At 34.7% G+C, this 19,925-nt stretch overlaps 2 protein-coding genes across 3 annotated transcripts; one reads left to right on the top strand and one right to left on the bottom strand.

The window, feature by feature from the left end:
* The first annotated feature begins 5,306 nt into the window (after positions 1–5,306).
* Positions 5,307–10,218, top strand: MAMYB (Duplicated homeodomain-like superfamily protein). 2 transcript variants are annotated; one of them, XM_086437115.1, is made up of 2 exons: positions 5,307–6,367; positions 9,984–10,218. In XM_086437115.1, exon 1 carries the CDS (start codon positions 5,359–5,361, stop codon positions 6,316–6,318), a length of 960 nt encoding a protein of 319 aa, XP_086293241.1. In that variant the 5' UTR covers positions 5,307–5,358; the 3' UTR covers positions 6,319–6,367; positions 9,984–10,218. The 2 variants fall into 2 exon arrangements, with proteins under 2 accessions (XP_086293241.1, XP_086293242.1); XM_086437116.1 differs by lacking the exon at positions 9,984–10,218 and adding an exon at positions 8,815–9,135.
* A 1,078-nt stretch (positions 10,219–11,296) lies between these two features.
* On the bottom strand, positions 11,297–19,332 carry DRT101 (phosphoglucosamine mutase-like protein). Its single transcript, XM_086437114.1, is given in 11 exon segments — positions 11,297–11,822; positions 12,024–12,120; positions 14,208–14,377; positions 14,486–14,904; positions 15,705–15,956; positions 16,056–16,095; positions 16,098–16,197; positions 16,285–16,404; positions 16,823–17,085; positions 17,170–17,277; positions 19,139–19,332. Coding segments are annotated over 10 exon segments (1,677 nt in total). The 5' UTR covers positions 17,231–17,277; positions 19,139–19,332; the 3' UTR covers positions 11,297–11,667.
* Positions 19,333–19,925: the final 593 nt, after the last annotated feature.

Here is a 19,925-nt window from a genome sequence, read left to right on the forward strand (position 1 = left end):
TGCATGTTTAAAGGAGATGGGTCGGATTTTATCTGATATTCTGGTGATTCGAATTGAATTTAGCGGGTTTGGACTTTAAACTTACTGAGTAGACCCGAATAAAAATATGGATTGATGTCCATCGACCCAAATCCATCCTTATGTCCGCCTGGATTTCAAATATATTATTTTAAAAATTATATTTTTAGTATTTTTAAAATATTTTTTCTATTCCTTTAATATATTTAAAATTTTAAAAATTATAACAATAAAGTACAATTATAAAAATCACCTTTTTTTTTTTTTTTTGGGAGGGGGGGACTTCCATTTCGAGTTAGGATAAATATCTCATTCAACAATTTTTTTTTGCGGAATCCAATTATTATTGTCTTTCCTATGCACCTTCTCTAATTTTATTATATTTCATTTTTAACTCATTTTATTGTTTTTCATCTTTTACTCTTTAATCTCAAAAATATTTAATAATACTCCTAACTTTTTCTTTTTCTACTTTTATCCCCTTAATCCCAAAGAGGATGTTCACACAATAAGCATGAATGAACTCTAGTAGAATAATATAATAATTAAAAAAGAAATATAACAAAAAATGTTGAACGGTCCAGAATTATTCGCCCCGACCGACCCACCCAAATCAAGTAATTTGGTCGAGTCATATATGGGTTTAGTGTAGCAAAATAATTCGAATATGGTTTTAACTAATAGGATCGAATCTGGGTATAAATTTCAGATCTAAATATGGATATACTCAAATCCAACTTGAACCCAACTCATTTTAAGCTCAAAATATCACATGGCACACTCTTCCTAGTACCTTGATGCATAAATGTTTAGCCTATTCCTTGCTACACATCAAAGTCAACTTGAGGGTGATTTATAGTCATTGGGTTATAGATCATTTTTTCATAAGTTTTATAACTTTTTTTATGGGGTGTTCAAACCCGCAAGTCTGACTAACAAGAGTGAGACAACTGGCCTCTTAAAACATCATATCTCATCCAAATTCGTTCGATATATACAATACCCTAAAAATCACACATACTAGATAAGTCGGGATAAATCATTGTAGGTGGCCAATGAGATGACTTGAACTCAAGATCTTTTCTTTTTAAAAGGAGGCGCTGGCCACTACGCCCAACATTTGATGGTTTAAACATTGGTGTTGTGTTTACATCTTCAATCTTTTTATATCAATTTTTCTTTTTTATATTGGACTCTATATTATTTTATTTTCAACATTTAAATACTTTGAATAAATTATAAATAATAAATGTTTATACTTACATTATAAAAATCAATTTTTGTGTTAACTAGACTTAAACCTGTTGGATTAATGTGGGATTTGTCCTAATATTTGAATAACAGTAAAAGTAAAAGTAAAAGCAAAAGTTAAAGTTAAAGTAAAAAAAATGAAAGTAAGAGTTAAGTGGTTTGTTTGTAAGTTGTGGTGTAAATCTTTAATCACACATCGAATAAAAACAACTAAAGAGTGTAATTCTTATATAAAAGTTCTCACATAGTATAGGAAGTGTGAAAAAGATATGGGTAAAGTCTGCATGCATGTGATGGCCCATGGGTTCTAAAAGGGATTTGGACCCATTGATCCGAAAAACCTTAATACGATGCGTGCGTAGAGGGGTGCAAATCTTCAGACATATGTGTATGTTCGAACAATCATAATCCAAACTCTAATTCTTTGTGATTGTCTAGAGAGACACTTCTAATTCTATAAATTCTCTTTTGCATTGATTCAATTTTCGAGTTATTACTTGCACAGTACAAGTTCATTTATACATGTACATTAGAAGTACTGCTTTGTACACGTGTGTAGCATTATATCTTGGGAGACAGACACCCAAAAACTGTTAGCACATCACAAGGTGAAATCTGTCTTAAGGCTATTATGTCCAATACAAACTTCGTTCATTTCAACATTAAGATAGTATTTTTACGATAATCTTACATCACAAAAATAACAGAACCTCGGAATTGCATTGCAATATGTCAACCAATTAAGCTATAGGTCCAAGTCTTAACGAATCATATCAATTTTTTTATAAGCCTACTTTAAGAATTATTTCTATCTAATTATAATTATAATTAATTTTTATAAAATAAGACTATGAATAGGTAACCAACCTTAAGTTCCACTGAATTTTGACAACTCACTGCTATAGATCACACCCTAGATGTCGGATTTAAAGCTAATAGTATGCACCACAATACTCTGAAAACCATATTCGACTTTATTTATCAATTGAACAAATGGAGAATAAAAATTCAGATTAGCTTCAACATTTTTTCTTTGACTAATGATCAACTGACTTGAAAAAAGAGCCACTCGCTTTTCGTTGGCTTGATGAGGCATGTGCATAAAACCATAGCAAAAAAATCTATGATTTTGTGCACATGCCACATCGAGCAAGTAGCTTTTTTCAAGTCAGTTTATTGCGACTCTTTTCTTTTGTAACTATATTTTCGTGGATTTAATGCGTAGGTGGTTTGTCTCACACAAGTGAAATCTATCTTGATGTGATAAACAATCCAAATTCAAAATTCACATTATAGTTTAACCCTAAAATAAGTATAGTGGTGTATAAAATCTTGACACAAAAGCTTGAAAACTAATTAGAATTGTCTTAGAACTATTTAAAATTTTAGAATATACCCTACTTTTAGAACATTCTAATGGTGTACAATAATTAATAGTTATAATTGTTTTGGCATTTGCATTTAGTGAATATTTACAACACCTCGTTATATTCTCAAAACAGTGACCTTGGTCTTCTGTATAGATCAAAGAAAAATAACCTAAAATTCCTTGATTTGTCTTCCCTAAACCAGTCATCACTACCAATAGCATGTCACATTGATTTGTATAAAATAAAATTTTATAAATGATATCTACAAAAAAGTAGTAGTTATATTGTCAGTTAAGATCAAGGAGAATTGTCCAAAGGGGATTCGAGGTGGCAAGGCCATGAAGTCTACATAGTTACTAGTCAATGTAACTATGGAGGGTTTTTAGGCATTTTACTTCTCGAAATGAAGCTTGATGTTGATAATGGAAATGAAGATCTTAACCAGAAGACTTCACTTCAACTCATCTTTGGCTTTGAACGATATGAAGCAAAAAGAAGAAAGATTGAGGCCCTACTGAGGTGTTCGATCCTCCTATGATTTAGTTAGTACTTAAGTAAATAAAATAAATGAAGAAGAAGATAAACAATAGACTTACAGAATAATTTTTTTACTTGTCAAGTTCTAGCCAACCCCTTTTTTAGTTTGGTAGGTTGGTTTTTATAAACAAAATCCAGAAACAGGTGTCATCACACAGTTGGTCTAGGTGTTAGATGAGTTATTCAGTTGGAATGCACTTGAGTGTTTTGGAATATGGATTTATTACTAATTAGTAAGATTTGAATCTGATGTGTAATTGTTGCAGGTCATCAATATGAAGTAGAGAAATTTAGGATTATAACATGTCGTGTCTTATCAATATGACAAAATTTTATTTTATATTTATCCATGTAAGAAGACGTGCTCAAACTTAGATACTTGCTTGTGGTCATTTATGTGCTATGGATTTTGTTGGATATGAGTTAAGGGGTCATATGAGGAATGAATTAAAGTAAATATGATCTCAGGTTTAGATCAGAAATGGGTTGGGGATCAAATACGAGCTCAAACTTAGGTCGAATATGTGATATCGCTCAGATGTGAATTGCGTTAGTATATGTTTTTAAATGAGTCCAAGAGTTTGGGCTATGCACTTTTGTAAAATTAGTTTTGCACCGAATGGGTGGACGTGTCAAGATATGTCACTTTCTCATTTTGATAAATTCTATGTCTCTTGTTATGAATGAGGGGACTCGTCATACGAGAGAACTTTTATTTCCTCTAGATTAGTCTTGTTAGGCTACACATTCTAAGTTCGAGTTGAGGTCTAACCAAATTGATTGATTTCCTTCAAGCTACTCATAGTTTGTCGTCCTACATTCATTAGCTTAGGGTGACCATGTTCTGTTTTTGAATGATCTCAATTTGTATCGAACTTACACTCTACTTACGCGATTTTAGGTTTGATTCCTTCCTTGTTTATTCCTTGGCCTTGTTAAGGTGTTGAATCGTGTACCTTCAATCTCTCACCTCGATATGTAATTGCCTAATGGCTCCAATTTCAATACCTTGGTATAAGAGCATTAGCTTTTTGATACTTTTTACAGGATGTCTAAGCTTTTAGTGCTCGGCTGATATCGAGCTTCATACTCTTTATGGTAGGGATACAAAGTACTCCTTTTCTTCTTACTGTAATGCACTGGACTCAGGGTGTAAAGCTCAGTGCCTTCTTGTTTTGTTACTTGATTAAAAATTGCGTCATAACTCTAAGTGAGGCCCTCTCTCATTTTTTTTATGGCACTTGTTATTATCGTGTTACGTGACAAAAATGGTCTCCACAATAACGAGCACTAACCACAACTCAAGTTATCAAGAGTGCCAATGAATAGGGGGCGCTTGACATGGTGGATACCATGCAAAGCTCGGGACCAACAGTGTTAAAGGAGTGTAGATAAAAGTGTTAGTAATGCAATAAGGATTGTAATTTCCTAGCCACCCAAGTAACATTGCCTCAAACTACCTACCTCAAAACGAAAAGAAAAACATTTTCCTTGTTAATTTAGTAAAATTTCAAATCTTATTAAGGGTCATTGGGTCACATGGATTACCACGTTGGCAATCCAACACTACATTCTTCTAGATTCCATGGAAAAATTCATATTATAAATAAAACTGTTTTGAACTTTATTTAAGGTGTTGAAATTTAACAACCACCAAACACTCTTAATTTTATTTTTGAGCCTCTCTTTTCAAAGATCTTAAAATTTTGTCTATTACAACTGCATGGCTTCAGATTTTTTATTTTATTTTATACCACAATGTGAGAACAAGACCCTTAGATAATTTTACTAAGTTAATCAAGCTAGTTTAATTCAAACGACAATGATTGAAGGAGGGAGAAGAAAAGGTAAAGAGGGGTGCCCTTACAAGCAAGTAAAGTCAAGTTAAAAATAAAATTTTGGGGTGCCATTGAAAGTTGGGGGGGGGGGGGGGGCCTATAACACTAGTGGCAAAAGTCTTCAAGCACGTTCTTACAATGTCTATGAATCCATTTCATCAACCTAAAAATAATTAATGTTTTAGTTTATTTAAAACAATATTACGAGATGACTCATTCGAGTCAACTCAGTTAACATGGCTGGGTCAAGACAAAACGAGTTTGAAAACCATGGTTTATTAGGCGAGAGCAAGACCGTGTGGTGGCTTTCCTTCTCTCTGCATTTCCTTGGACAACGCAGAGAAATGGAATTCTTGGAAGAAGAAAGCAGGCCAAGATTTCTCTTCCAATCCAGGGTTTCTTCATCTCCAATCTCTGAACCCGAATCCCCAAAAATCAACAAACCCCTTGCCTTCATCTGCATCTCTATCTCTTCTCTCCTCGCTTTCCTCTCCATCTTCTTCTTCCAATCCGAAACCCTAAAATTTTTCCTTCAATGGATCTCAATCTCTCTCCTCGTAGGCCCATTTGCTCCAATCTCCATCACTGGAGGTGACATTCGTGTCGGCCATGGCGAGCTCTTACAACCAATAGATCTCGATCAAACAATCCAGATCGATGAACCAAAGAAACGAACAACCAATCGAAGACAGAAAACTCGAAGATCTGAAGATCATCCACCATTGGATTCAAATTCAGGGGTGATGAATATGATGGTTGGAACAGTTCAAAATTCGGAGAAATCCGAGAAAAAAACATTGAATTCGAACTGTAACGGAAACGGATTGGCGAATTTGGAAGAGAAGGAGTGGACTGATGAGGATTTTGATTTGCTCAAGAAGCAAATATCAAAGCATCCTGTCGGAGAGCCGAGTCGATGGGATTTGATTGCAGAAGCTTTTCGAGGGCGGCATGGATTGGAGAGTGTGATCAAGACGGCAAAATCATTGTCAGAAAGGAAACCGGGTGGAGGCGATTCGTTTTCGCAGTTTTTGAAGCAGCGAAAAACGGTGGACAAGCGAGTCGAGGATGAATTGGCTGGTAATAATGAGATCAAGAAAGAGATTATTGGTGATGAGAGTTTGAATTGGAGCTCTGGAGAAGATATCGCTCTCCTTAACGCATTGAAGGCCTTTCCGAAGGATGCTCCGATGAGGTGGGAGAAGATTGCAGTTGCAGTTCCGGGTAAATCGAAGGCGTGTTGTATGAAAAGAGTTGCTGAATTAAAGAGGGATTTTCGAAGCTCGAAATCTTCTGCTGAGTAGTATCTAGGGTTTGGGTTTTATTACAATTTTCTTCAGAGGCATTCATGAGGTAAGAACATAAAATTTGTTGTTTTTTAAGTTAGTTATAGAGTGAATGATTATGGGTGAATCTACACCTACCCTTAGTTAATGATAACAAATAGATCCACTATAATTTCTTGATCGATGACTACAAATAAATGCGACTGTGCGCAGAAATGTAATTTTTTTTCTTTACTTAATTTGATTCTACATTTGTGCTAATGTTGAAGAATTTTTTAGACTCCTTATGATGGAACTATGATAGCTTGTCTACAATGAACCCTAGATATTTTGTTTTTCTGTGTTCAATCACTGGATTTGTTGTTCTGGTCGGGGATTATTGTGTTACGCAATATATGAAATCAATTGAGGCATGAAGATCTTAAGATCTCGGTCTTGAGATAACAAAATGTTTGTTCTTCAAAAGCAATAGGACATAAAAGGAATTATTTTTATGTGAACAATAAGAACTAGAAGTTTATTGATAATGGAACTCGAAGGGAGGAAATGGGTTTGTGGATGGAAGCAAATATGCAATATTTACAGTCAGTAGAAGTAGAACACAAAGTAAGCATGATATCCCAAGAGTTCACATTGATGGGATGGTTTGGCATCTTGATTTTTGCTCTTGGCCACTGGGGCTGTAGTACATTCTGAGGGTTGGGTTGTTCACCATTCTTGACAATATTTAGATAGGAATCGTTCATGGGGAATGGGGACCTACTATAAGCTTGGAAGGCCATGTACTGAGCGGGGTTTTTTTTAGTTAAATTTTGGTTTCAACATCAATTTACTGATTGAAATTGAAATGAAACACCAAAATTTGAAATTTGACATCTTTGTAAGGGTTGCTGAAATTAGTCAATATTTTGAAATGCCAGAACCTGAAATTTCAGCAGCACTTCCTTTAAAAATTGAACTTGTGAAAAATTTTACCTGATGGAAGAAGAGTTGCATAATTCAAATCATATATCCAATTCATCCATTCATACATCCAATCGTTCATATCCCATCATACATACTCCACTACTACTTACTAAATAATTTGACAAATCCACTCTTTTAACTCACCTACCTTACACAATCAGAAACCTGGCTATAAAGCCAATTTCATGCTACCTTGTGCTAACTGATTGATCCAATATCCATGACATACAGTGTGCTTATTGCAATCACTCTGCAATAGTAACGGTAGGGGTGTGGGGGTGGGTGAGCTTGGAAGCCCAGTAAGTAATCGATCTCATCTTAATAGGTTGAAAAAGCTGTTAAATACTAAATATTTAAGCATAAAGTATATGTCATTATCCTAGAATATCTATACTTTTATACTCATAATTTTAAACTACAATTACCAAAACAAAAGAAACTGAAACAGTTAAATCAAGGGTCTGAAATCAAATTTTATTATTTCAAACCGAAATCACATTTCAGATTCGGATTAAGAATTAAAACACATAAAAATATCTCAACTCATATAAAACTGAAATTTGAATCTTCACCAAAATATTATCAAATGTAGAAATCCATGACAATACAGTCGGTTGAACTTATATAGCTACTTTATAATAATATTTAGAACTGATCAAATATAGCTACTTTATAATAATAACTAGTCAAAGCTACCTATCAAAAAATAATAATAACGAAACAAAGCTGACACTGAGGACAGACCTTGGATCAATCATATATATATATATATATATATATATATATATATATATATATATATATATATATATATATATATATATATATCTTTATTGATGTTTTTCATTGTTCTTCAGTATTTATGATGGTGCTTTCCTCACTCACTATTATCACTGGGGCATGATTAGCTCAGCCTTCTTTTGATTTGGCTTCACCTATTGTAGCTCTGTTGTGGTTAAATCACGAAAATTGGTTCAACCACATTGACACAGTGAAATTCCTAGTAACTTGTTTTTTCAGTCTTGTTTCCAACCACAACTTGTTTTGCCCTTTCGGCTACTGTTGGTTAGAGGCCCTCAAATTACCTCTATTTTGATTGTGTCTAAAGCAATCATCTCTGATTTACATTGTTGTGAACTAAAATTGACATAAAAATGTAATTTATAAGGACAGTACCATTTTCACTGGCCCATATTTTCTTCAATTTCTCAGGTATTGATGACACACTTTGAGTTTGTCATCGTCACATAGGCCCACTTTTCCCGCCTTCATCATATAGGAGTCGAGAGTTCCATCTTGGGTGGTATTTAAAAAATAAATAAAATTGGATCACTGTTTAAACAAGGTATATAAATCATCTAATCTCAACGGGAAAATCGATTGATCATGTTCTTCTTCAGTACGGTTATACTAGAGCCATTTGGTTGGTTATCAAAAAAAATTACTAGAGTCATTTGGTCAAACTTCAGTCTTCTTATGTGCATTGAGTGGATCTTTCCTAAATCAGTTTTCCTAAGTTTTTTCAAAAATGGTGTGCACATCCTTCAGATTGTGGACGAGAACCTTGTGGAGTTTCTTTCCTTGCAATTTGTTAAGGGAATTTGGAAGGAAATGGACAGGCGGGCCTTCAGGTAAAGGAAAAGAGGCTCATGAAGTCATTATCAGTATTTTGGGATTGTTGTTTTATTGGTGCAAGTTGTACAAGGAATTCAAGGTTTTCTTCTTTTTTGAGGATTAAATGCTTAAGTGGGATTCCTGTTTGTAATGACTAGTGAGGTGTAGAGGATGGGGATTAATTATGTTTTGTTATGGTAAGACAACTGCTGTACAACTGTGGAGTCAATAATGAGGAGTTTTGTTTTATCAAAATGTTGCTTGACCATTTGGTGAATAATAAGAAAAGATTAGGAAAGTAAGCATTTTTTTTATTATTGGTGAGCAGAAAATAACTAGGTTGTCGTAACTCATTTTTATCTTCTTTATGAAGCAAGTGAGTGAGTGGTTAATAATTAGTAGGTCAAGGCGGGTTTTGAACCCAGGTCACGGTGTCAACACTCGAGAGACTTTAACCAACTTAGCGAGCTGGCACCAACAAGCTTATTTTAATTTTGTTTTGAGGCACTGAGATGCATCTTTTATTTATCAGTTTACCTATCAAATTGATTCTAACATAACCCTTGGAGCTCTGGTATTGTAGGGATCTCTTCAAGGGTGGTTCATGATGGAACATTTATCATAATTTGTTATTGCAATAATGCGTTCAGTGCTCCAATTAGTTTTTCTTTGTTATCTGTCTTAGGATTCCAGTTCATCTTGAATTTGATTCCTTTCATATCCATCATTGAACATGACTAAGCATCTCAATAAAAGTTATCTGGAGCTGTTGTCTTTCACTTTTTTAATCCATGATATTCCTTCAAAATTGCTTCAGATTGAAAAAACAGAACCCTTGTCAGATCTCTAAGAGAACCTGCTTTAGAATTGAAATGTGAAATAAATTTACATAATTCACCTTGTACCTCCTTTTTTTTTTTTTGAGATTTTATTTTATTAAATTCAAAATTCAAACAATGAGTAACAGAGCTTCCGTATTTTAGGTGGTATTGATGCCAATGAAAGTCTATTATGCCATTGTTCTCATTTTTGGCGGTTGTAATTGTAATTCTAACCTTGTTATTGAACTTCTGATTATCGGTATTGTTGTTATTTTTCAATAGATGAACATGGGATGTCAGATTGAATACGCTCTTCGAGATGAAGTTTTAAACCCAGTCTGCCTGGTTCATTGATCCTCATAAGGCTCGAGACATTATCTTCCACTGCACCTTACTTGCACATCATGGGCACATACATGATCAACAATGTGCACTTCATGCTCTATGATTCTGTATTGTCAAAACGTCAACTATATTTTTTCCAGATTCAATACCTATATCATGCAAAATTTCTGAATTGTGGTTCATGGGCACAATCAAATGCTTAGGATGGGATTCATGGCCTTCTGTCCCATGCACCAAGGGATGACTTTAGGAGCAGAGAAACCAGAAACTAAGAGGCATAGAAAAACAGGATTTTCTAAAACTTTTAGATTCTGAATTTCTATCTTCATAGTGGTCAATTCTTTCTGGGGAAATCCATCATTTTTCAGGGTTAAGTAAGAAAATGATTATCACCAATCATGTAAAAATCATGAATTTCCACAAAATGAATTTATGAATGACAAATCAAACATGGACAAAATAGCTTTTCTTGGGAAATTAAATCTTGCGTGAAAATTTCCAGCAATCAAACACACTCAAAATGAGCAATGAGCAAATCACTAAATGATCCCCACAAACTAAAAAATCTGCTTTGGTGCAAAGCCATTTTCATCAACCCCTTCACAGTTTTGGCGAATATTTGGCCTACCCTGTTTTCAAACTGATGTCATGCCCCCCAAGTCCACATCTTCAACATTTGGCCTAATCCCCTTGATTTTCTTCTCAAAACTGATCATATTTAACTAAGCGGGTAAAATGTTTTTTACCTCCATCTTCAACCTCAAGATTGTACTAATCTCAAGAACAAGATTGGATAATCAAGTTTCAGATAGAAAAATAAATGATTTTCTAGGAGAGGGGAGGGGACTGAAAACGATAGATTGAAGATGAGATTGAATAATTAAAAATAATTTCTCGCATATGTCGAATAGCTTGAAGAAGACAGATTTTGGCTAGAGGTTAGCTTATATTAGAATGCAAAGGGGGCATGTCTTCAGTTTTGAAAAGAAAAAAAACCGGATGGGGGTATCTCAATTACTCACAAAAACGAGCATGATAAATCATCAATGGTTTGAGATTGGGTCCTTATTGGATCCCAAAACCTCAATCCAGCCCACAAATTATCAGATTGGATCTTAGGTTGGATCAGATTCATTGACTGCGACTCCATGATTTGGTTAGAAGTCCACCACGCATGCCCCTAAGCACTTGACCCCACAATCAGCTCATGCCAGTACAAACGCAGGAAAAAAAAAAATTGGAATTCAATGTGAAAGAAATCAGGACAAAAGATAATATTAAAGTAGGAAAATCAGGAATTATCAATTACCAGTAAGTCTTAACTATACCAAGCTAACACACTCCTTCCCTATTGAAATTACTGATATTTTTTTTCGAAAAAAATAAATTATAGTTCCAAAAGGGATTGATAATTGAGGCCATATCCTATAAGGTGTCCCATTTCTATAGATATGACTGATGTCTACGAGGCACAATTTGATTAGGAAATAAACACATTGGGCTGCGTGAACGGCTTGATTAGGAGCCCAGTATGTCTTAAACACCAACTAATGCATGCCACGTAGACATCTAACCTATTTTATAGAAACAAGACACCGTATTGGATCCCGAGTCTTGATAATTAGGAGCTGCCAGACCCAAGGAAGCAATCCACATGTTGCGCCACTGACTTGGCTAGGCTATCTGCTGCTTCTTGTGTGGATGCCTCAGCATATACACGTATTACATCCTCTGTACCTGATGGCCGTATAAAAGATCGGCCCTGAGGATACTTTGCTGCATACAAAAATAAAAAGTGCCAAAAATTAAAACGTGTCTACAAGCAGAGGAAAATATTCGTAAAAATAGCAGTCCCAAAAAACTTTGGACAGACCAGATGATGACCATCAACATCTTAGAATATCCCACATATTAGAAGTAAACTAAACCTGGACAGTTGGTTTAAGAAAAGTGGGCATAAATTAAATTTGTGGTTACCAGTTTCAGAATTGATTGAGTCCTGAAGACCAGGGGGCTTCACCACCACAGTTTCTGCATTTGTTGTAATAACAGCATTTCTGTCTCCAACTTTTACCTGAAACGAAAAAAAAAAAAGGGGGAAAAGGAGGTGAAACTTCGTTCTCCACTCTATTTTACTAGGTTGTTTTGAGTATAGAATTAAAAGTAGTCGGAAAATAAACCTACTTTAATTGGATAATGTGAATCAGGCCATCTATTTTGAAGTTCAGGTTTAAAGAAGTCGGTCCCTTACTGACCAGTTCAAAATTGAACCCCCTCAATCTTATGCTTCAAGCACTCTTTCCAAAACTTTAACTTAAAAACACCAAAATAGATTTATTTTTAAACTTTCCCTCCTTCACTTTTCCTCCTAGTTTCACCCAACTCTCAAATTACAGGCAAATGAGTGATGAAAAATTTAGTGTCCTTTTCAATTAATATCAATGGAGCTTGAGAAAATTTTCATCAAAATTATATTATTTCTTTACTCACAAATGCCCCACAAGATAGCATGCAGAGTTGACTTTAAAGAAACGCCACCAAATCTTCCTAGCTACCTCGCAAAACGAGTAAAGGGATGCTGACCAACCCATATGTCTCACACTTGTGTGAGAAAGACAAAGCATTGCCTTAGATAAAGCTTTGAAAAAAGAGCTGGAAGAGAAAAGACTATTAGATGAAAGGGTCCAAACCCTTGCAATGGAATGGTAGAACTACAAACTTTTTCCAACATATCATGACGCAAAAACATTCCTCTATGAAGACCTCTAAAGGCCTCCAAAGTCAAATTAATAACAGCATGCATATTGTACCACTTGCTTCTCATGATGGAGGTGTGCCGTACATTCTTCTCTCTCCAGTATGCGTTGTGTCATGCCTAGAACCACGGTGGGCTTTCTAGCCTGTATGAGATTGAGACCCTCTACCTCTAGAGGGCAGGTTATACAGTCCATTCTTCCATATATTGTATTTTGGGGCATTTGTAAAGAAGAAATGCTTTTTTTAAACAAAAAAATTACTAGGAAGGGGGAAGAGACAAAGTTAATCTTGAAGATCATTGATCAGTTCTCCAAAGTGGGAGAGAGTATAGGAGAGACCCGGGAAGCGAGATTGTTCAAGTATGTGATAGCTTCAAGGCATGATATTTTGTTGGACGTTCTTGGGTTGCCTTTTTTTTGTGTAAGCTTTGTCCTGAATTCAAAGGTGTATTTTTTGAGGACTTTGTCTTTAGATGGGACTCATTGTGTGAGGGTTAGTGGTGTTGTTTCTCCCTGTTGGTCATCTCGACCAACTTTGTATATTCTCTTTTTCTTCTTCTTGAATAAATTTATACTTGTCCAAAAAAAAAAAAAAACTTAATTATTTTTAGAAAACAGGAGCTCTTATTTTCATGATTTTGCATTTGGGTGGGAAAGCATCATATGTGGTTCCTTTATAGTTTTTTTTTTCATTTTTTAGATGTGTTGTCACTTTGGACCGTGTTGACCTTTAGGTTGTATTTCCCTTTGGTGGGGTTAATCTCATTAATACAATACTCAATTAATTACCCACCAAAAAATAAGATCTAATGTCCCCATTCCACTGAATCATGGTATGGGATATATGCATATTTTCCAGATAATACGCACAAATATCAACCAATACTATGACAACAGAAGTTTTATTTTGATTCATCTAACACCCTAAAATTTGAATATACATGCGTGTGTGTGTGTACGTGGATTGATCAGCTACGTTATGAAGATTTTGATATTCTTCGGCTCTTTTGTTTGGTATATGGTTCTCTTCTGATATTGGAAACAGTTGTACAATCAATGATGATCAAGAAAGTAAAAGAAACCAATAACAAGTTCAGGTGAAGAGTTTTTTCTATGACTAAAAAGAGTCATCATATCCGATTTCTGCTATGATATTCATTCTGGGAAGTTTGTTGTGGTCCCATTTTGACAAATGTTGCAGAAAAAGAGTCCTTGATAGAAATTAAGAAGTCAAAATTCACGAGGTTCTAGATTGAAACTATCTCAGATGCCGGCAAAAATGTCAAACTTGCTGTTTTGGGAACTTGTGTGGGCGGCTGCGCATACGTGCATGCATGTGTGAGCAATGTAGGTACATACGTACATAGCAAACAATCCATAACATGTAATCAACAAAGGGACTGACCTTGAGTTGCCTACTTGGGAGATCCTGATAAAGTTCATTCCATCTCTGGATTGACCATCCCATATGTTGCAAGATGACCTCCACCAAAAGCAACCCACTGAGTGCATCTCCCACAGCCTGATTGATCAACTTACTGACTGCTAACAATCTCAAAGCAGCCTTTTGTTGTTCTGAACATTAAAAAAATCAAGATTTAAAAAAAAAACAAAAATTCATTAATGTCTAAACCTGACAGTAAAACACTAGTAAGATAGTTGGAAACTATATCATAAGTAAACCTTTAGTTACAGAAGCAAGTTCATTATTTCTCGCCTCCAGCCAACATATGAAATTTTCTGCAAACAATATGGTTCCATGCCCATTAGCTTCAAAATAGATCCCAATATCATATTCGGCAGCTTTCTCATGCAGGTATTTCACTCCTGTAGAAGTAAACACGACTTCGAGGCCGAGCTTTTTAAGGAAATCTGTGGATGCCCCATTCGCATAGGCCGTCTGTACAACACCTAACCTTACTGAGTAATCATTTCTTGTTTCTTCGTTTTCCTTCTTGTTAAGAATATTCAATTGTTCCTTGATAAATAGAGCAAACAGAGATAATATCTTGTCTCCGTCAATGAGATCAATCTTGTCACTACAATTTGATTGCACACGAAAGTACACAAGCCGATCGGCATCCCCATCCAAACTTGCACACCTGAAACACTAGATACACCATCAAGTTAGCACCCATGGACTAGGATCCTCATTCTCAACGTCAAATGTTCATCATAGTATTCAAAAACTTCGCAAATTGATTTGAGAATTGGCACATTCAACTCTGTTTTGATCCAGAAAAAGATACCTAACGGTTGGAGAGCTAATTATCGACTCAACCAAGTGTTCAGTCAATTAGCCAAGCCAGACTTAATTTTTTTATGATAAACCTGTCTAGTGTTCAAAGAAATTGGACAAGTTTTAAAAAGGGGGGGGGGGGGGTTTCTACTACTATTTAGGGCCAATGTAAGACAGACATGTGTTGGCATCAAAGACAAATGTAAGTAGCAAAAACAACAAACCAGAAGTACTGATACAGTGACACATTCATACTACTATTCCATATATTATGGAATACGTACTTTTAAAAAAGATTAGTTCATGTAGGTACACAACAGAAACTGATGTACATGAAATTATATAAACAATAAACAAAAACAGCAAAAATAAATTGACAAATTATGATTTGCTTGAATGAGAGAATCTGATTTGATCAACACGTGACCACAACAGGGGTATCTGACTAAAACTTGTCAGATTTCAACATGTGACCACAACACAAGTATATCGGACTCAAAAAAAATAAATGAATGATTAATATCTGACTCAAAATTTCAAATCATGGAGTTTCATTGTTACATAGTTTGTAGCAATACCATGGGTGGTTTAACTCGATGGATTTGACTCAGCCACTCAAATCCATAATGTTGATATAGATAGAATGGTAAAAAGATAGCTAACCTTATTCCAACATCATTCAGACCAAACCCACATGGAAAAACTTTCTCCTTCTGTACAAAATCAGCACCAACTCCTTCATTCAGAACACCTTCTCCTTCTTTGCCTGAATTACGGACCTCAATCACCAGACCCTTCAACCATTTCTTCAACTCTTCAAGCTTTTCTCCACCGACACCATTAGCTCCATCTACTATCAAATTTTGATCCATCTCATATGTGGTGATTTCCTTGGGAATCAAATCCATTATGCACCTATATAAATAAGTGAAACATGTTAAGAATCCAATGAGGGTTTTATTAAGAAAAGTTCATGAAACACTCATATTTTCAGCATGACTCTTTCAAACTAACCTAAAGGAATTTGAGAGTTGCTCGAAGTAATCGGATTCAATGCCTTTTTACCCTTATTTCTTTGACGAACCATCCAATGGAGTTGTGGGGTTGTGAGAATCCCCATGTCAATGGAAACTGCACCAACTATGGAATTGATTCCCTGTACATCGACAGAGGATAAGTAAATTGTATTCAAAAAAAAAAAACTAAACTAAAATACAATGATGATGGATAAGAAAGTGCATACTTGTTTTGCAGCTTCAAGAAGGGATGCTCCACTAGGCCTTGTGTCTCTTCCCAACAAGATCTTTGCAGACGGCTCACCTCCAAATGGGATGTTTTCCTTCTTTGCAAACTCGATTATCAACTGTTTAAGAAACCGGAAGCAAGAACAATTTATTTGTCATTTTTCCATGACATTAGAAATGAAAGAAAAAAAAGATATTCCTGAATCTGTTGCAAAGACCAAACAAGATTAGTGCCTATAGCCAGCAGTATGTGTTATCAATTAAATGTCCATATAGTCAAGTTTTGAATTTAGTTGCATAAGTCAACTATGAAATTTTTCCATCAATTTCACAGATCAACCAAAAACAACGCATAATCTAATTAAATACAGAAATGGGTATGTCTAATATATCTATGGCATCTAGTAACCAATGAAACACAACAGAAAACACGAATTTGATCAATGAAAATAAACAACAGGAAAACTAAAATGAAAAACGACTGAAACAACAAAGATCAATGAACTGAGAATTAAACAAGAAAAAAAAAAAAAAAACCTGAACAAGATCTTTGGTATCGACAACATTCGCAAGAGTGTCAGCAAAGGGCTCCCATTCCTGGGTCAACATGCTACCACTGGGGTCAGAAATTTTGACCCCATTATCAGAAATTCGATTGTGTGAAGCTGTGATCATCAATCCAACAACGGATTGAGTTTTCAGAGATCTCAAAGCTGCCAAAATTCCAACTCTGAAAACTGTTGAAGATAATATTGAAGCATCTGCCCTGAATCCAGCAGTCCCATACGAAAGCTTCACCCCTAGAATTAAAAGTAAGTTATGGCAAAATGGGAAAAAAAAAATGAAATGAGAGAGAGAGAGAGAGAGATGAAAATTTTACAGACCTTGAGGAGGTGGAAAACGTGAGACTGATTCAAGGAGGATCGTTTGTTGTTGTTCATCCATTTGACCAATCTGAGAGGCGATTTTCTGACTTGAGTTCAGATTTTCTTCTGAAAAAGCATGGTTTTAAGTTAAAACAAACAATACAATCAACCATTAATGCAATATAGGGAATATTACTTAATAGTCCTTAACATATGGTTTTGTTTCTAAATGCCTCCCAATTTAGCAGAGAGCTTTGGGCTCCAAGAAAGAGCTAGATTGTGAAGCATCTTGAATTCTTAAAAATAATTTAAAAAAATGAAAATACCAGAATGCCCTTCTATACAAGAAAAGATACAGATCACTGAATTAAAAAAGTGCAAATCAAACATCCTTTCAAAAAAACAGATCATGTATCTTGTTTTTATACTCATAAGAAATCTCAATAGATCATATTCTTTTTTATTTAAAGATCAACCATCCTTTCCAAAATACTGAAAAGATCAATCATCCTTTCTGAACTACAGATCAAAAACCCCTCCCAAAATACATATCATACATTTTTTTAAATTCAAAAAGGTGTCTTATCTGATCAACTTCAAACCTTGGATAATATATGATAGACAATCCAATCAAGTTCAACTGAAACTTTTATGAAAAATTAAAAAAGCACAATACATCCAATTTAAACCATTCCTCTTCATTTATTTTCAATAGGTAAAAAAAACTAGAAAATAGCAGTCCACTTCAAATACCCGAAGTGGATACAACACAGAATTCCAACAACCCATTTTAGAATAACATATCAAGATTCCATCTTTTCGATTTTCTCGTCTCATTTTGAAAGAAACGCAGAAGAAGGTAATTCTGAAGTAGATACATGAGTTTTAATAGAGAAAAAAAAATTAACAAATTCGGATGAATAACAAGAGAAGAACAGAACTTCAAAAAATCAAAACGAGACATCCCTCACCAAAATTGAGCAAATAAATTTAACCCAAAAAAAAAAAAAAAAGATCAAACAGATCTGCTTATAACGTTCAAGCAGGATTCAGAAAGTTCAAATTCAGATTTAAAAACCAAATTTGGATGTTAATGTTGGACTTTTAACGCCATTCAACGGATCATCAGAAACGAATTGGATATCTGGAGAACTACTATTTACCCTTAAAAAAGGGTAACCTCTTACCGATGAGGGCGAAGGCTGTACAGCCAATGGAAGTGACGGCGGCAATGAAGGGGAAGATAGCTAGAAGTGCTCCGAAAAGCCAATCCAAATAAAAAGAAACGAGAAAATCTTACACCCTCAGTTGTTTCTCAGACTTCAATACAAAATCTTACAAAATAAGATCTCAGTTTTCTTTATAGCTTCTTTGAGACGTTACTTCAATATGGAATCTCATTCAAAGTGTAATTAACAATTCTCTCTTTTTATACAAGTAGGACAGTCATCATGTTAAGATGATTTAGAGTTGAATGTAGACGAGAACACTGCATCTACATTCTAAGTATCATAGAAGCAAGTTCAATGATCTCGCATTGAGCGAGCAATTCAACAATTTAAAACCCCATCTTCACTAAATCCTGAAATTGTCTTATAAACCTAATGTCTCTGATCTTGATCTCTAGATATCCCAACTAATAACACCCTAAAAGCTTGTTACATGGAATAAAAATCATAACTTTTTGAACTTATTATACTAAATAGATCTGCACTACTCTTCCATCAGAAATACAAATCAGTATCGAAGATGTCAATACCAAATACATGAAACCTACTAAAAAAAAAATTAAAACATGTGATTTGGGAGAAATCTTTAAATAAAATTAAATCGTAAGCAACCAGGGAGAATTGAAATTTAGGGATTGAAAAAAAAAAAAGGATTTTTCTCAACTGGTAAGAGAGTTAGGGTTTTGAGATAAGGAACAGAAGAATAGAAATGCTGTGTTGTTTTGGGTTCTCTGATGGAGAGAAAGAGAGAGACTGACCAATCTTCAATGGAGTCGATGGAGGCAAGTATTGACTGTTGGGGCGATGGCCGGATGAGACGAGAACAGAACAGATGGATCAGGGGATAGGATATGAACTTGGAATTTCACAATTTAGAAAATGGTAGTTTTGTCTTTTGAACGTTACTCTGACCATGAAATTCAGGGACCGGGTTGCAGGGTAAACCCAAGTGGCAGAATCGGATTGTCCACAACAAAATTTCACAATCTACCTTGAGATATGATTAATAAAATAACTAATAATTTTTGATTGATTTAATGAAAGAGTATGTACAGATCTTGATAGACTCATTCACAAAGAATTTTCTTTTGATTAACATTAAAATACAAAAGGATGATGGTGTGTATAGATTTTCTTCTCTCTAGATTCTGTGCTTGATCGATTAAAAATATGATTCTTGATTTATATATATTGGCTTGATGTTTGATCTTCTGCGGGATTTTTGTGTAAAATTCTTCTATTCGAGTTTCATATTTTATTGGATGAGCATGATTTCTTGAATTTTAAATAACGACTTTTAGATTAGATATTATTTTTAATCGAAGTCCAAGTGTTTTTTTTTAAGAACTTTACTTAATCTCTGATGATGGCTTCAAAGCTTCTTCTTCACTAAAGAAATATCTTATGTCTTCTACGAGAAAGTGATCTAAGGGCCATTAATCAATTTATCTTTCCAACTACGCCCTCGACTTAATGAATTTTCATTAATTAGTTTAAAGGTTAAGTTCATCCAATACAATTTTGAGGACTCTGAATTTTTTTGGT

This window comes from Akebia trifoliata, chromosome 3 (assembly GCF_017979445.1).
Source record: "Akebia trifoliata isolate Shusen 1 chromosome 3, ASM1797944v1, whole genome shotgun sequence".
NCBI lineage: Eukaryota > Viridiplantae > Streptophyta > Magnoliopsida > Ranunculales > Lardizabalaceae > Akebia > Akebia trifoliata.